Source organism: Lynx canadensis, chromosome C2 (genome assembly GCF_007474595.2).
Source record: "Lynx canadensis isolate LIC74 chromosome C2, mLynCan4.pri.v2, whole genome shotgun sequence".
Taxonomy (NCBI): Eukaryota; Metazoa; Chordata; class Mammalia; order Carnivora; family Felidae; genus Lynx; species Lynx canadensis.
Window position 1 is genome coordinate 25733514 of NC_044311.2, and position 19196 is coordinate 25752709.

Here is a 19196-nt window from a genome sequence, read left to right on the forward strand (position 1 = left end):
GGTGGGAAGTAGGAAACCGTGTTCTCTAATTTGTTTCACTCTTGTGTTTTCATTGTCAAGAATTATGACTTTATGTTCTATTTTGTAATCAGAATTCCCACTGTTTTCACACGTACCCCCAGTCCTTATCCATTGCTTCTCTAGCCCCAGGTTTTTTTCTTTTTGTGTATCTCTTGGTTGTATAGACATCATCAAGTTGTTGGGGGCTGGGTGTTTTTTTGTTGTTGTTGTTGTTATTTCTTTTTTTTTTTTTTTTTTTAATTTTCAGTAAGAGCTCATTCTTATTTATTTATTTGGGACTGTTCTTATTTATTTATTTATTCTTATTTATTTGGGACTGTTGCCTTTTTTATTTAACTGAAAGGTAGATTGGCTACTTATAAAATTCTTGATTCATGCTTTCTACTCTCAACTTTATAGATGTTATTTCAGTATCTTCTAGCATTAAATGCAAGTCTTGGATCAGGCTCTTCTCTGCTGACCATTTCCATCTCCCCACTCTCCCCCCCCTCCCCCACCCCCACCCCCACCCCCTACCCCCCCCCCCCCCGCCCCCAATACCACCTCCACCATTATGGTCACTTCTCTTTTGCCTGGATGCCTGTAGGATTCAATTCTTTATCCTTAAAATCCAGTACTAACTTACGCAGGCTAAATCTGTTGATTATTTTTGCTGGGAAATGTCAGTATGCACTTCTAGCTCTGAAATTTAGATTTTTTTTTTAAAGTTTATTTTTACTTATTTTGATAGAGTGATAGAGAGTGAGCAGGGGGGGTGGGGGCAGAGAGGGAAACAGAATCCCAAGCAGGCTCTGCAGTGTCAGTGCAGAGCCCAATGCAGGGCTGAAACTCACGAACCGTGAGATCATGACCTGAGCCAAAATCAAGACTAACCGACGGAGCCACTCAGATGCCCCTAAAACTTAGATTTTTATTTCATGTTTATTGTCTACTGAATCTTTGAATATTTTATTTCTGTGTTTTTCTGTCAGTAAATTTTTTCTACTGTATGTTTTTCTATGAGCTTTTCTCTGATTGTAATTTTATCTTTTCCTTTTAGTTTTAGGTTATTGTCCTTCATTCATGCATCAAATATTTAATGAGCGTGTCTGTGTATCAAGCACTATTCTAGGTGCTGTGGGTAGAGCAGTAAATAAAATAGATGGAAGTCCCAGCCTTCATGGAGTTTGTTTTGATGGAGGAGTAAGAAGTTAATACCTATAGCTTGTCTTGTAAGTGATAATTGCTATGAGAAGAGTAAAGCAATAGTATATTGGGTGGGGATCAGTTCCTGTTTTATATTAGGTTATTAGGAAAAGATTCAGTGTTATATGACATTTGAGCAGATAAATGAAGGAGATGAGGAAGCAAACCTTGTACACCATGCAGATATTTAGAGGAAATGGAGAGAACAAGACCAGACACCCTGAGGTGGTGGCATGTTTGGAGGCAAGTGCAAAAAACAGGAAAAGAAGTGGAGGAGGTAGCAAGGTTCCAGATCATGTGTGGCCTTATAGGCTTTGGCAAAGACTTGGTTTGGCCCTTAAAGTGACGTGGAAAAGCAAAGGAGAGTTTTTGAGGGAAGTGACCTGGTCTGATGTAGGTTTTTGGACTGTGGTTCAGATTCCTGGCTGTGTTTTAAATCATGTTTATTTTACCTTCTGTAATTTCTAGGCTTTTATCTATGATTGTCTTATTTTCCTTCTTTCTTTCTTGATCTCTGCCAGCTCTCATCCCTTTGCATTGTTTTTCCTCTGTCTTGGAACTCTTTAAGGTCTCTCTTCAGAGCTTACTTTCTCTGAGGTTGTGTATAGAGTAGTTTATAGATTCATCCTCTGCTTTCCTGGGATAATTTCTTTCAGATATACCTATTGACTGTTTGCTCAGTGTATTCTGTTCCCATATATATTTTCCCTAGTGTCCCATGCTGCATCTTTACGTATCTTTGAAGAATATTCTTCTCTCTGGAACAGCTATTTGCTAACAAATAGAGTAGGCAGGGGCAAAAAGTGAGCATCAGTTAGGTTTGTTCCAGTAGCTCTCACGCTAAATGGGTTTTCTCAGTCTAGCAGAGGAGCTTCCTTCAGTTCTTTGCGTACTTCATGTCATTACCTCCTTAGATCACAGGTCCTTAGGTAGTCATCTGCTGGTGTTTGGCTCTTACCCTCCATCTTCATTTGGGTCAAAAATAGTAAAGATGCCTGGTTGGTCCCTCTTTTAGAACTGCCCCACTTTGTTCTTCTGTATTTTGAAGTTAGAGTTCTGTGAATTACCCACATACTACTGTAGATCATCTAAAAGATTGTTAGAAAGAGGTTCTGGGACACAGCAGGGAAAAAAGGACAGATGCACATACACACAAACACATTCTTTTAGAAGACTCCGTGGCCTTCCCCAAATCCAAAGAACCTTCATTTGGTATCCTTCCTCATTTTGGTATAGATTTCACTGTATTTGGTGGAAATTTTCATAGTTTGGTTTGCAGGTGCAACTGTTTTCTTGTTGTATTAAGGATGTTATTTCCTCATATTCTCTTTTATATTTTGGTTAGGTTTTTTGTTAAGAGCAAAACTACGGACTCTCTTTAGCCTGCAGTCCAGAACTAAATTCATTGGAAATCATACATTTATACATGATGCACCTCCAAGATTTTTGGATGAGGGGTATCATTCTTGACGTGTTATGTGTAATCAAACAAGTAAATCCTTCTGTAGAACCTATAGTAACACTGGAGTCTAGTGGAATTAACTTCACAGTTATTATTTTTTGAGGTAAAATAGTAAGAGGAAACTTTGTGCTCTTACTACCTTTCAAGTATTATTCTAAATTTACTTCTTCACTCTTAACTCTGTGAAGGTATTATTATTATAGAGAGGGAAACTAAGGTATTTAGATATAATAACTGTCCAAAAGTTACTCTGCTGTAGTCTTGCTCCCCTCTTCACTCTGCCCCCTCCACTCTGCCCACTGACTTAGCAAAATTTGTGTAGATAATTACTTTTAGTGAAGAACTTCTGTTTTAAGGACTAAATTTTCTTGGCTACAAACTATATATATACTTTTATGACAGCTATTCATTTAATGCTTGTATTTAAAATTATAGGTTTAGCAGTACCTCAGACTGTTTCTAGTGTGTGATTAACTGGTAAATGACTGTGTTGTGTAAGTCAAAAATTCATTTGGTTAGTCTGTTGTAGAAAATATAGTCCTTAATAAGGAAATACGAATATTACGTTTTTGGTATTAGGAATTAGACATAAAGTATGTGGCCCTTGAAAACCTTCATTGCTGGTATATTAGTTTGCTAGGGCTGCTATAAAAAAGTACCACAAGTTGAGTGACTTAAACAGCAGAAATTTATTTTTTCATAATTCTAGAGGTTAAAAGTCTGAGATCAAGGTTTTGGTGGCATCACTTATTATGAGGCTGTGAGGGAAGGATCTGTTCTAGGCCTCTCTCCATAGCTTGTAGATGACCATTTCTTTTTGTGTCTTCTGTCTGTACATATCTGAGTCCACATTTCTTCTGCTTGAAAGGATACCACTCATATTAGATTAGGGCCCACCTTAATAACCTCATTTTAACTTATCTCTGTAGAGACCCTGTTTTCAAATAAGTTTTCATTCTGAGGTGCTGGGTTTAGGACTTCAACATATGAATTTGGGAAGAGTGGAGGGGACACAGTTCAACCACACGGTATCTGGTGTCCATAATACCATCATAAATGATACAGTTCAGCAGCTTTTGGATTTTTTGTTTGTTTGTTTGTTTTTTAGCATTGCAGGTGGAAAAGTGGAAATGTAATTGTTTTTTGCTTATTCCACTCCCAACCTGAAAACAGAATCTGAAGCTTTTACCACTGCTTATGGTAGGCAGCCAAAGGAAAGCATTATTTCCAGTTTGAGAAGAGTAATGAAAGTGTTTGGCTCCTGGTCCAGCTCACTGGATTTGGACAGTCTCCTCTGAAGCTTAGGAGTAGCAAAGAGAATTATTCTCTGTAAGGAGAAGCTTGAGAATATTATTAGTGGGAGTACTTATAATGATTATAAACACCTTGACAATAGAAATAACTTTAATAATACCTACTATCAAGTACTTAGCCTAGCTCAGAGGTCAATAGACTTTTTATGTAAAGGGCCAGACAGACACCTGGCAACTACTTTTAATTCTACTCCTCTAGTGTGAAAGCCACATAGTTAACATTGTAATAGGTGTAGCTGTATTGCAGTAGAACTTTATTTACCCAGTAGGTGGTTGGCAATCTGTGGGCTGTAATTTGAAGACACCCTGGTATAGATTATGAAGATGCTACCTCATCTACCTAATGTTAAGGTAGGGCAAGGTATTTAATAAGTATGAAATAATTCATTCTGGGTACCTGTTTCAAAATAGAATAGAATGTTGTAACTAGAAATGGATCATACAGATCACTTAGCAAAACCCTTGTTTTACTAATAACTGAGTTTTCAAATCTCAGAGAATTGGCACATTTTGTTGACTGATTAGGGGAAAAAACAGATGAGTTGAGACCTAGAGTCAAGTGGGATGCTCCTGATCTGAGTTCCTGACCTGTGGAACCCACTTTGTGGAAACAGGAGCTCTCTCTGTTGTTTCAACCTGGGCCCCATCCTCCCTTGCCCTCTACCCCATCCTCCATGTACACAGCAAGGCATAGGAGACAGGGATTATGATTAACAACGTGAAGGTCTGGGTTGTGGGGAACAGCCCCCCAGGTCACACAGCCTGCTGGTTACAGAGCCATTATTAGATCACAGTTCCTGCTCTCCGGCTCCTTCTACTAACCCCTGACTGTCTCTTCATGAGTCCAGAGCTCTCTTCAGCTACACTGTTGTCTAGAGCCCAGAATAGACTGATGTAAGTAAATCAGATTTTTAAAAAAATTATTTTCTTGTTTATCTTCAAATGAACTGGGCATTTGCTTAATCTTGGAAATCTTACCTTAATTTTTTTTCTTTTATAAACTGTCAGAGTACATTTTTATATATATGAATTATTAAATGAAAAGACTGTGAAATGAAAAGAGAAGCTGGTTATCTGAATTTTTCTATATAATCATTAACTCTGGTATCAAATGGATACAATCTGTTTTGGTTACCTTGCAGTTGTTTTTTGTTTGCTTGTTTTCTTTTTTGCTTCTAATATTGCAGAAATCTAATCACATTTCTACTCTGGGAAGATGGATCCAAATTCAGATATTTGACATGGCATATGTGCTGGCTGCTTATTTATTATCTTAAGGGAAGGCTCATAGATTTCCCTTATACGTGGATTTGTGGCGGCAGGGGGAGTCTCGTAAAGAAAGTATTTGGTATACTATTGGACATAACTGTCTTGGATTTAATGAAATGTGCTTCTTGCACTGAGAGATTTTCTGTAAATGTTGGTTTGCAGTAGTCAGTCAGTAATACCATTCTTAAATTCCTATCTTAATTTTCTTCAATTTCTCAGCCGTTCTTCCTCTTACCCGAGGGCCTCCCAGTAACCTAACTTCAACACTAGGGATGGAGCTGCTGTTATATATTCTCTTCTGTTTTGATGATTAGGAAAGAGTAAAGGAATTAATTCTTTCTTGGTGATTTAGAAACCACAAATATTATACTCTGCCATGTATAGAGTATGTGGTGTAGTCACTAGAGCTGTTACATTTTGATTTTCTCTCTTTGAAGGCTGAAGGCTGTTTTATGTTTTAAGTTGATATGATCTTTTTTCCTCTGTCTCCATCTTCACTGTTAGCCATTGTGACTGGTTTTCAGCTATTAGACTAGTAAACTTTACTCTAGAAATATATTTTCCATTAGTGGAATGACTTTGTAGTTTGTGTTTATGAATATATAGTTAATTTTGGAGCCGTCTGTGTAGAACAGAAGTCTGGTTACCTTCACAATTCTCATAAGATGATTTTTGGGAGCCTGGCCATCTGAAGTGTGCCGCCATGCTTGTTGCTGTTACTCCATTTTCATTTTATACCCACTGCTGCTCTTATAATGTGCATTGCTATGCCATATTTGCCTGTTAATATGTAAAGCGCATACTAATTAATGGATGTGGGCAGGCGAGATATTTGTTCTGTTGGTGTCCTTAGAAGTAGTTCAACCATTTCTCATATAACTTGACTTTTAATTTCCAAGGAATTAAAACATTTGATTAATGCTAATTAGAAGAAACACGTGGTTTTTTTTTTTTTTTTTTTTTTAATTTTTTTTTCAACGTCTTTATTTATTTTTGGGACAGACAGAGACAGAGCATGAACGGGGGAGGGGCAGAGAGAGAGGGAGACACAGAATCGGAAACAGGCTCCAGGCTCCGAGCCATCAGCCCAGAGCCTGATGCGGGGCTCGAACTCCCGGACCGCGAGATCGTGACCTGGCTGAAGTCGGACGCTTAACCGACTGCGCCACCCAGGCGCCCCAGAAACACGTGGTTTAAACAAAAGATGAGTGTCTTCTGAAAAAGATATGATCAGATGTCTAAAATTCGATGGTGCTCATCTTCCTTCAGATAACTATCTTTAGAATCTACAAAGAACAAGCCAGATTTTTTAATCAAGTTGCCTGTTACATTAATAGCAAGTAGTAGTATTTTGTATCCTCAGTAAACTATCAGTGGATTGTTACAGTCACTCATGTTTTTTGATACATTAACTTTGAATTTGTTATTATGGGGCACCTGGGTGGCTCAGTCGATTAAGTGTCCGAATTTGCCTCTCAGGTCATGATCTCACAGTTCATGAGTTTGAGCCCCGCATCAGGATCTGTGCTGACAGCTCAGAGCCTGGAGCCTGCTTCCAATTCTGTGTCTCCCTCTCTATGCTTCTCCCCCGCTCACGTTCTCTCTCTCAAAAATAAACATTTAAAAAATAATAAAAACAATAAAATTTGTTATTAAATGTGAAGAGATGGGGCACCCGAGTGGCTCAATCAGTTAAGAGTCAGACTGGCTCAGGTCATGATCTCACAGTTTGTAGGTTCACACTCCACATCAGGCTCTGTGCTGGCAACTCAGAGCCTCCTTCAGATTCTGTGTCTCCCTCTCTCTCTGCCTCTCCCCCACTCTGTCACCCTCTCTCTCTCTCTCTCAAAGAGAAACATTAAATAAACATTAAGGGGCGCCTGGGTGGCGCAGTCGGTTAAGCGTCCGACTTCAGCCAGGTCACGATCTCGCGGTCCGTGAGTTCGAGCCCCGCGTCAGGCTCTGGGCTGATGGCTCAGAGCCTGGAGCCTGTTTCCGATTCTGTGTCTCCCTCTCTCTCTGCCCCTCCCCCGTTCATGCTCTGTCTCTCTCTGTCCCAAAAATAAATAAACGTTGAAAAAAAAAATTAAATAAACATTAAAAAAAATAAGTGAAGAGAAAGAAAGACTACTTAATTATCATAACTTAAAGTGGAAAAATGGTACCAGCAGAGTCTTTTACTTTGGTCTGACAAATGGCCATGAAAATTGGATTTTCGTCCTTCAACTGTGTATGTGATAACTGTTCCAAAGAAAGACAAACCTATCTTTACTTTCTTCCTAGTTACTTTCCAATTTGAAGCACTTGAAGCCAAATTCTTGGAATTTTTTATGGCCATTCCTTTTATTCCTTCTTCAGTACATTTCTTTTTTTTTGTTTTTTAGTAAGTCATATTTCAATTTTATTTTAAAAATTTTAAATATATATTTAAAGGTATGTGGTACAGTGAAGTTGCCTTTCTACCCCAGTCCTCTATCACACAGTTCTCATTGTACCCCACCACCTACACAAATGTATAGGCAACCACTGTTATTAATGTCTTAGTCTTCCTCCAGAGTTTCCTTCTGCATATAAAGCAAATATGAATATAGATATTTATCTTTTCCGTAGATACTTATCTCTTTCATTTTCTACATAAAATTAAAGAATATTATTCAAACAGTTCTCACTGCTTTTTTCACTTTTTATTTCTCAGATCTTTATCAGCACATAAAGATTCTTCTCATTTTTCATGACAGCCACATTCTATTTCCTTGTTAATTAATATCTGCAGCCAGACTTTTGACCCTTCCCATTTGCTGAAGGTCCATAATCAGGCCCCATTCTTTTCTGCCTTTGTCCAGAGTACTTGTCTTTTCTGAGTGTGTCACTACCTTTGAGGCTTTAAGGCCAATTCTTGCCTTTCAACTATGCACATAAATAAAAAACTGTAGAGAGAGGTACAAGGATAATGGAGAACAATTGAAATTCCGACCAGATAAATGGGAGAATGAAGAAGCCTAGCTTCTATATTGCCCCTTTATTGTCTCTAAGGACTCTAACCTCCTAACCAGTAAACATTTAAAATGTTTGCACTATCTACATGATGATTTTTGATGATGATCTTACACAAAATAAATGCTGACTTTATTGTACTCAGGCAGTCTGTGTTTTAACCATTTTGGTCTCCCAAGAGCCTAGCAGATGGTTGTTCAGATGTTTATTACATGAATATTATACTACTCTCTGTAGCTGTTCTTCATTTTGCTGAGCCCCTGTCTTTCACCCAAAGCCTAACTGAACAATCATGAAAAGCTCTCATGTTGGTTCTTGATTCTTTCAGTGTCCTCACTGTCACTGCTCAGAGTTTAGCTACTCTCAGAATTTCAACTTCTTACATTTGGGGATGGTTTTATACACTTACATTTCATTTCATTTTTCTCTCACATTCAAGACTTTTAAATCTATTCTAATATACATGTATTGTGTGTTTATCATGTTAATCTTTGTAACAAGGTATTAGGAGATCTGCTTTATAGATGAAGAAACAGGTTGAGAGGGATCACACAGCTAGTTAGGAACCCATAGCTAGTAGTTATTAGAGCTGTAACTTCGAGTCACTTGATTATTCCCTGGAACCTCACACTCAAAACATACAGTGTAAACATTAGACATCTGAATTTAGCCTTGGTTCTACTATACTTTGATGTTAAGCTATCCGCCGTACCTGTGTTTCATCATCTAGAAAATAAGGAGTTTGGACTAGATATCTAAAGGCCTTTCTTACTAGCTAGTAATGATCTTGGATATAAATATAGGATTGTTTATAGTGTGGGACCTATTGCCAGTCCCTCTACACTTTTAAGAGCTGGGGCTGTGTGTTTTTACTTAGATATATACTGATGCTACAGTTTGGTTGCTGCTTCTGTTTGGTTGGGATTTAGGTACAAAATCAGTGGATTTTATATAGCCAATAGATTTTTCCCTCCTTTTTTTTTTTTTTTTTGGTCTCACTAAATGTATTTATATTCTATTAAGGATAATTTTTATCCATTGCCAGTGACTTTTTGTAATTTTTTTAACGTTGATTTATATTTGAGAGAGAGAAAGAGAGACAGTGTGTGAGTAGGGGAGGGGCAGAGAGGAGACAGAATCTGAAGCAGGCTCCAGGCTCTGAGCTGTCAGCACAGAACCCGACACAGGGCTCGATCGAACTCACAAACTGTGAGATCATGACCTGAAACCAAGTCTGATGCTTAACCGACTGAGCCACCCAGGTGCCCCAGCAATGATTTTTAAATAACTGTACGTAGTTGATATTTTTGTAATTATTTAAACCTTTAGGTGTAACCCAGAAAGACATGTGGGTTCATTCATTTCTTTCTCAGTTTTTTTTCCTTAAGTCGGTAGCCATTGTATCCATTTTACACAGGAATACCTAATGCAGTTTTTATCCTCATTGAAGAACTATTTTGATTTTATATTGCTTTATACCATGATAGATTCTTAGTAAAGAAATGTAATGAAGACTTTGTAATGGTCTGCGTTTTACATAGGAGTATTCTTATTAAGTATTTGACTTTTTTAAGACACGATTTAAAATGGGATCTTATTTTTACTTTAATATGCTCTGTATAAAGGTGCTTTTCTAGTCTATATATAAAAGGATGTTTCTTTTATTTTTAATAAAAAGAGCTAATACCTTATTGGAGAATTTTGTTTTGTGATTTAATGGTAATTTATTAGCAGAAAGTATAAAAAAATGAAGTACTACTTTTTCAGTTGTTACTTACCCAATTTGGACTATATATAACTAATATTTCAGGAAATTTATTTAAAATATTTTATGTAAAATATTTCAATTTATTTTTTTCTTCTTGTTGCAGGAGCTAGAGTTAATGCCAAAGACAGCAAATGGTTGACACCTTTACACAGAGCAGTTGCATCTTGTAGTGAGGTATGAAATTTCTCTTAGTAAATACATCATATATAAAAACATTATAAGTAGGCCTGCCTGTGAGCCCATATTAAAATTCTGTGTTTTCACAAGTAGGAAAAAGCAACTGAAAATACCTAGATTGGTTATTTGACTTTAGAATTTGTACAAACCAAGTTAAGTGTTCCCCATTTCTCTTTTGTGACTAAGGTCTCTTGAAGAGTCTGAAATAGCAAAGAATAGAAAACCCTCCTTGTATATGTCCTACAAGAGAAATTATTTGTTATCTTATAAAATCCTCCTCAATCTTATCTCTACTGGACAGGCTGCAGAGGTTCTGCTGAGTGTAATCAAGAAATAATCTCAGCAGTATATAGCGATTCATTGAAGTATCGTTTGGTTAAACACTGAAATTAGCTTCAAAAACATTGCTCGATCTCACATTTTACCAGTTCTAAATATATAACCTAAAAATTCTAGGTGTCTTATGGGGAAGAACAGCTTCTTCTTATTTGTAACCCTATACTATTTACTCTTCAAGATAACTGACATTTTTGGAGAACATTCATTTTTATGTTTTTCATACTTCTAGTCCTCATGACATCCTTGTAGGATAGATATTTTGAGGGAATTGTAGTTCATCATTTGCCAGAAACCACTCAACTTTTGAGTAGCAGAAATGGGATCAAAACCTAGACCCTCTTTTTTCTGTCATTTTACTTTTTCTAAAATGTATTCGGTGCATTTTAAAAATGCATTGTGTCCAAAGAACTCTTATCTCTTCACTTTTCTTTGTATTTCTCATTATGAACTACATCTTGAACCCAGAACAAGAATTAAACAAGTGAAGAGAAGTAGAGGGTGAGCGGCTGGGAGGGATTTCAAACCCTGCAACGTGACTGCAGCAGTCTGTTAGCTGTAGCCTCCTAGTTGGGAGGAACGGGAGGGAGAGAACCGTGGGTGGTGCACTGGAGCACATCTTACCACATCTGGGTCTGTGATGTGCTGTAGCTGCTGGAATGTGCAACTTGGATCTGGAGAAACTGGCTACAGATCTCACTTGCCACTTTCTAGCTCTGTGATCTTAGGCAGATCTGGGGATTATCATGAAAACTAAGACATTAACCAAAATATTTTGAATTCTGAAATTCCTTGGTAATGTTAAGTTTGTGGTTAGCCCTCTTATAAAGAGTTTCTGTAAACAAGGCAGTTAAGGAAGATAAACATTACTGTCATTGGGACCTATTAATAAGTTAGTCATACCTATCCAGTTTTTAGTATGACCCTTGGGAATATGATTATTAAAATTAATGGAGTTTTGCCAAATTAAGTCATAAGAGACACTTTGCATATTTGTAGAGATTGTAAAACAGACCAGAAATTCTTAAGGTAATTAATATTAGAGGAGGGTTGCAGGTTCTGCCCAAAGACTTAACAGCTGATTTTTTAAAACCATGTACTTAGCCTGAACTTACAGGCAAGCTGTAGGTTAGAAAGCAGTGATCTTAATAAGTTTCTTGAGTATGCTTTCAGCCTAAAAATTACTGGGCTGTGTATTAGTATTCTTTTGTAGGAAACCTAGTCAAGAATACCAGTTGCACCCATGTTCTTTTCATTTTTTCTACTACATCCTGAGAGCAAAAGAGTGCTGTACTTAATTTCATTGAATAAGGAAATATAGCCACAGAAGGGTGTGGAAAAGACAAAATTTTAGGCAGCTTTGGTTTATGTTTTTGAAGTACTGTGAGAGAAGAAAGCCCTAAAGAGGGTGCCAATCCTCCAAGGCCTTTGGAAGCTAACACCATCATAGAACATAGTGGAGAAGTTAATTCGTCACAAAGAGGATGCCTTAGTGCTTAATTCCTGCACTTTACCTGGGTTGAGAAAGGCTGCTTTGGGTTACAAATCCTAAACTCCTCACTCTCCCTCGGTGACATGGCTTCCACACACCTCATCGTATTGGCTGGCTGACTCATCTCATCTCCAGTGGTGATTTGTGACTGCCATTCTTCAAGTCGGAGCATACAGTTTAGCTCTCTCAATGCTGAGTATTCTTCTGAATAAATTGATTACTGAGTATTAGGGCTTTTTGTGTGTTCTTGTTTTGGTTTTTTTAGCTTGTTTTTTTTTTTTTTTTTTTTTAATTTTTTTTTTTCCAATGTTTATTTATTTTTGGGACAGAGAGAGACAGAGCACGAACGGGGAGGGGCAGAGAGAGAGGGAGACACAGAATCGGAAACAGGCTCCAGGCTCCGAGCCATCAGCCCAGAGCCTGACGCGGGGCTCGAACTCACGGACCGCGAGATCATGACCTGGCTGAAGTCGGACGCTTAACCGACTGCGCCACCCAGGCGCCCCTTAGCTTGTTTTTTTTTTAAGAAGCCACATCACACTGCTAAATCCTCTGGAAGATATACATTTACTTTTTTAACTTTAGGAATTACATCTTAGTTCTGTCAAGACCCCAAATTTATATTATCACATGAGATATTAGCAGTCCCTCCCACTATTACATTTATTTGCAAATGTGTTAGCCCTTCTTTTTCCCATGCCTGACTTAAATCAATGGTAAGAATTGCTTTTAAAAAGGCAGAGCCACAGACAGCAGTGCTGTAGAAACTCTTCTAGGTGGACCCCAAGCAATGAATAAATACTCTTTGGACAAAATTATTTAACCTTTTGTCATCACCCCATATGTCATAATTTTATTAAAATCTGTGTCATAGGATATTTAGCTGAGTTTTTTCTTAAAAAAATTTTTTTAATGTTTGTTTATTTTTGAGAGAGAGAGAGAGAGAGAGATACAGAGCATGAAAAGGGAAGGAGCAGAGAGAGAGAGACAGACAGACAGACACACAGACAGACAGAATCTAAAGCAGGCTCCAGGCTCTGAGCTGTCAGCACAGAGTCCAACACAGAGTTCAAACCCATGGACCATGAGATCATGACCTGAGCTAAAGTCGGTTGCTTAATTGACTGAGCCACCCGAGTGCCCTACTTAGCTGATTTTTTAAAGTCAAGGCACACCTGGAGTATTTCTTACACATACATAGCCTCTAATAATGGAAAAATTGGAATTAAGGTTGCTATGGTAATATTTATCATTAGTGGAACCGTATATACCTTTTATTATTCCTATATTATTTTCTAAATACTTATAATGTGCTGATAATATGATCTAGAGTTTTACTAGTTCTGACAACAGGCTTATTGATTGTAATTTCTAGAAATCCGCGTGTTTGGTTTGGTTTAATGTCTCCCTCCAGTCTGTAGAGATTTGTTTTTTTCTGAATTTTCAAAGATTATTGCTATTGTGATCTGACATCCTATTGTGAATGATAAATGGTGGATACGTTAGTCAGCTTGGGTTGCCATAACAAAATATTATTGACTGTGTGGCATAAACAACAGAAATTTGTTTTCTCATAGTCTGCAAGCTGGAAGTCCCAGATCAAGGTCCAGCAGAGTTTCTAATGAGGGCTATCTTCTGGGCTTTGCAAACTGCTACTTCTTACTGTATCTTCACATGGTAAAGAGAAAGGAGGGGGGGGGGATCTTTCTCACTTCCTCTTCTTCTAAAGTATCAGATCAGGTTGCCTCCCTTATGATCTCATTTAACTTCAGTTACCTCCCAAAGACACTGTCTCCAAATATAGTCACACTGGGAGGTGTTAGGGCTTCAACATATGAATTGTGGGGGAACACAATTTGGTCCATAGCAATGAACCCCTTGTTCAAACTTTGGTCTGTCTTGATTCTAGGATCTTGGTAACTATGTTTATAGCGTTTCTTAGGTGCCGTCTTACCCACCCTCACCTACCATTAACTGGATTTATTCTTGCTTTTCAGCAAAACAAAAAAATAGTTTTGATTTTTCTATTTCTTGCTAATGGAACATAAATATTCTCCATACTTTTCAGAAATATACACTGTGAATTCCAGAGTGGGAATGAATAAGGGAAGCCTGGCACTTATTCCCACTGTTTGCCTAACTTAATCCAATTATAAATTCTTCATTTTGTTTTTAATTATTTTCTATTACATCCATCAACATATCTACTAACATTTCCCAGGATAATGTTAGTTTTATCCTCCAAATCACAATATACCCTTCTTGAGTTGGAGAATTCTGATGGTGTGTTTGTACCACTTCCTGTCTGTATCCTTTTCTTTATACTCCTTTTTTTCATTGAAGTATAATTTACAGTAAATGAACACATGTGTAGTCGGGTTTGGACACACGTATCCACTCATGTAACCTTTTTTCCCAATCAAGATATGGAAGATTTCCATCACTCCGGCAAGTTACCTCATGTCCCTTTCTAGTCAGTCTTGCCTGTCCCCGAGGCAACCACTGTTCTGATTTCTTCCACAATAGAATAATTTTGCTTATTCTAGAGCTTTATAAAAATGGAACCATACAGTATGTACTCTTGTATCTTGACTTCTTTTGTTCAACTTAATACTTTTTTAAGTTTTGTTGTTGTTGGTTTTCTTTTGGTTTTGGGTGTTTGTTTTTTGAGAGCAGGGGAGCAGAAAGAGAGAGAAAGAGAATCTCAAGCAGTCTCTGTGCTGTCAGTGCGGAGCCCAACTCAGGGCTTGATCTCACGAACTGTTGAGATAATGACCTAAGCCAAAAGCAAGAGACACTTAACCGACTGAGTCAACCAGGGCCCCCAACTTAATATTTTTGAGAGTCTTCCATATTACGTGAATTGAATGTTCATTCCTTTTATTGCTGAAGAGTATTTCATTATATGGATGTACAATAGTTTATCCATTTTCCTGTTAATGGCTGTTTGCATTTCTGGTTTGTGGCTGTTATGAATAAAACTACTGTGGACATTCTTGGATGGGTCTTTTTAAATTTCTGTTGGGCAGATAACGAGTGGAATTGTGGGGTCTAGAGTAGGCCTATACATATATATACATGTATATGACTGGCTGACTTCCTTAGCAGATTGATAGGTTACTGGGCCTCTCTCTAGCCTTTGTCAGTCCTGTTAATAAGTATTTATGCTGTTTCCCATATTTCAGACAGTTCTGATTACTTTTTATTTGAAAGGCCTTGAAAGCTATGTGTGAATCAGAGATGATAGTATTTTGTTTAGTCTTCCTCGCTACTTACAGTTATTTGACGCTTTCGAACACTTTTCATGTACTTTTTTTTTTTTTTTAAGAAAACCAAGGGTCATTATTACTAGACTTAAATAGTTCTACCTGGTAAATGAACTGAGATGATTTCTGTTCTGGGCCTTTTTATTTCATACATAGTTCGTCATTCATCTGCCAAAGATAGGATTATTACTACAAGGAAAAACTTCTTGCTAAGTTTAGTTCTGACTATATTGCTTACTGTAGATTGCATACTGGATTCCTTAGTATCTAGCCATGAGGCCAGTTTATAGATGTGTTGTGAAGTTTTCCTTGTGTTTCTGGAAGACAAATCCCTTTGGATACTAAGCTCTTAAATTGCCTGTTAACTTTCTCACCAGTTAGCATCACAGCATCTGTTTCTTTATTTACCTGTTGGTCTGTTTCTCTCCAGATCCTAGTGATTTCTCCTTTTATAAAATACAACGTGTATATTAATTTGGGAGACAGTATGTTTTAAATTTTTATGTATTTATTGTCAAAGTAATAATTCTCTTTAAAACTATTTAGAGTATAAATTAATTGTATCTTGCCATCTAGAAAAATGAGAACTGATGAATGTTTTTAAAGAATATTTGTTAGTATTTCTTGCACATTTTAATGTTGGTATGCCTTTAATTGGACAACAGAAAAGGGCAATGTTTTATCTCATTGCATTTTATAATGGCTCTGAGTAGTACTGCCTTTAGTTCAGAATATTTTATTTTCTTGAATAAATCCGACTCATTTATAGCAGGTTCTGCCAGACTTTTTATTTCCTTAGGAAATTTTAATTCCTTAATATATATAATTTATATATGTAGTATATAAATTATATATATGATTCCTTAATATATATAATATATGTATATATTATATATATATAATTTCTAAAACTGTTAACTCATTTGTCTTTTGTAACTTTTACCTTCATATGTTTTAGGAAGCAGTGCAGGTACTTTTGAAGCATTCTGCAGATGTTAATGCTCGAGACAAAAATTGGCAAACCCCTTTACACATCGCTGCTGCTAATAAAGCTGTAAAGTGTGCTGAAGCTTTGGTACCTCTTCTGAGTAATGTAAACGTGTCTGATCGAGCGGGGAGGACCGCATTACATCATGCAGCTTTTAGTGGACATGGTGAGGTAGGTAGTGTTCAGTTAGACAGTGATTCTCTCTCCCATCATCCTCCCACTCACCAGTCTAATTATTAATGAACTTGCCCTTTTTAGCCACTCAATCATGGTAGCAGCAAACAGAAATATCCGTCTTGCTCATTTTTGTCTAATTTTGCCTTTAGCAAACCCTCGACTTCTTTTCATGATAAAATTTGTGATACAACATTCTCAAATTTTGAAGTTTACGTATCAGATATAGCCCTATACACTTGAATTTCATGGTCAAAGGACAACAGAAGATGAAGGAGAGCACTGCCAGCTAAACACAATGTGAAAAGTATTTTCTGGCATTGTGGAAAAAATAATCCAGAAAGATAGAGCAGTTTCATTTTGCTCCCAGAAAGATAGTAAAAAAGGAAAACAGAGATTAGAAAATATTTTCTTATCATTTATTATCAATGTTTAGTCAAGAATTCTTTGATAACAGACCATGAAAGGAAATAATTTAAGAAAATTAATATTTAGTTTTCTTTTCTTTCTCTTTTTTTCTTTTTTGAGAGAGAGAGAGAGAGTAAGCACAAACAGGGAAGGGGCAGAGAGAGAGAGGGAGACACAGAATCTGAAGCAGGCTCCAGGCTCCAAGCTGTCAGCACAGAACCCGACGCAGGGCTTGAACTCACGAACCATGAGGTCATGATGTGAGCTGAAGGTGGACACTTAGCTGACTGAGCCACCCAAGCACCCCAGTATTTAGTTATCTTCTACAACAATCATTGCTTCATGTTAGATATTGTCATGGTAAAGAGTAAGGTTTATGTGTACATAAAAGACTTAGTAAAGAAGGGAATACAGAGTAACAAAAAAACCTTTGAGGCCAGCTTGCCCATCCTTCATTTTTGTTGCAGACACAGAAACTCAGAGATAAAGTGACATTCCCAAGATTCCATGCCTGAGTGCTAGTGGCTGCAGTGTTGTTTTCACTGTTCCTCTGTTTTTGCAACATAAAGAATCCTTGCCTTCACTGCAGTTAAGGTCACAAGATACGTCCCCTTTTTTGGAACATGGAATGCCCTTTCCTGTGGGGAAACTTATCATAAATATGGTTAGACAGAATAGAAATCTATGAGGTACTACATCATGAGGTAAGTAGACTACCCAGTGACCTTTGGATCTAACCGTATTATAGATACTACGTTTGTGTTTGAATTAAATTTAAGACATTTCTGGGATAAGAATGCACTTTACATCTTAACAGCACTTTGGGCTATTAAAAGAAATAAAACCTGTTGTTAAATATTCCACCTTTAGACTTCCCATATTTGTACTTCTTTGTTCATAAAATACCAGGACAGGACACAAAAGGGCATCTTTAAAAGATACTGATGCCTGACTTCAATAACGTGCATTGTAAATCTTTTTTTCATATTTTGTCCTATTATTTATTGAATTATGTTAAAGGGTCTTCACTGTTTAGTCTACAACACAAATTCAGTGCCACAGAGATTGAGATGAGTAGTCATCATAAGGGATATTCATGAACAGTTCTTCTTCTGAATTTTGATGAAACTGTGTTTATTCTTATTACAGATGGTCAAACTACTCTTGTCTAGAGGTGCCAATATTAATGCTTTTGACAAGAAAGATAGACGGGCAATTCATTGGGCAGCATATATGGGTATGTATGTTTTAAGTTTCATTTTTTGACATTATGTATTCAGGAAAATTTGTACATTTTAGTTCTTGCATTTGATATAACATCTGTTTTTAAGGATAGTGAGAAGTTATACCATATCTAAATTTGCTGCCCAAGTGGACCCAGCCTGGTAGTGGGGGACATTTCAGGTCCAGTTTTCTTAAAGCTGTTTGAAAATAATTCTGTTTACTTTTAAAGGGAGAGACATCCTAGACACAAGTCTGGGAAGCATAATCTTAGTTGGTGGTTTACTAGAAGCCCATTCTTATATCCATCCTTGTTTTCATGGGAATATTAAGATAGAAGTTATGAAGATGCTTTAAGAAGCCTATTATTTTGGGCCACTGGGTTGAATAGGCAACATCGTGTTTGATTTCTACAACAGTAATTTCACAGAAAGAAACTAAGGCTTAGAGTGTAGGCTTTTCTGCTGTGACATGTATATGTTCTTGAAAAATCTTGGGATTTGCAAAATTGCACCCCACAACCTGACAGAGCTCGTGGGAAAACAGTCTTGGGGTAGACTACCCAAAACCAGGCAACCAGAGTACTAACAGAAACATTAATTGGTTCTTAAGGTGACTTGGACAGCTAGAGTGCAGGCAGATCTTGAGCCTACCTCAAGATATTTTTAAGTGCACAAAAAGAACAGGCTTGTGGGTGCTAAAACCATGCAGGTGGAAGTAAATCTCTAAGTATGGAGGAAGTACAACCTGCCACGAACCTTGCAAGTCCTACAAGGCTAGGGTTGTACCTCTGGGAGGAAAAGCTGGATATAGACATTCATTTTTCAAGTTTCTCAAAATAAAACTGAAAGCACTCTTCCTCCCTTTGTAGCGATGGAGCCTCAGAATTTTTTCTCTTCTCTGCCAAAGGTTATAATTCTCCTTCTGCTATTTTGGCTCCTCTGGCTTAAGAAAAATCACATATGGATTGACACCTTATGTGTAATACTAGAGTCATTCCCTGATTTGCCATGCATACTACCTAATTACAAAGACATTTAGCTAGCCACCCTTCTTATAGGCATAGCTTATCCTCAGGACTCCCTGCTCTTGGTTTTGTCTTTTCCTGTTTCTGACATAAAA

The 19196-nt window shown here is 37.2% G+C and overlaps 1 protein-coding gene across 6 annotated transcripts in view; it reads left to right on the forward strand.

The window, feature by feature from the left end:
* The window catches only part of ANKRD28 (ankyrin repeat domain 28), a 202609-nt gene that overhangs the window by 123842 nt on the left and 59571 nt on the right, over window positions 1-19196 (forward strand). For 5 of the 6 annotated variants that reach the window (XM_030328697.1, XM_030328700.1, XM_030328698.1 and 2 more), the window contains 3 exons: window positions 10116-10186; window positions 16242-16442; window positions 18003-18090. In XM_030328697.1, coding sequence (XP_030184557.1) covers window positions 10116-10186; window positions 16242-16442; window positions 18003-18090 — 360 coding nt within the window. The remainder of the gene's footprint in view (window positions 1-10115; window positions 10187-16241; window positions 16443-18002; window positions 18091-19196) is intronic. The other variant, XM_030328702.1, reaches the window with a different exon arrangement.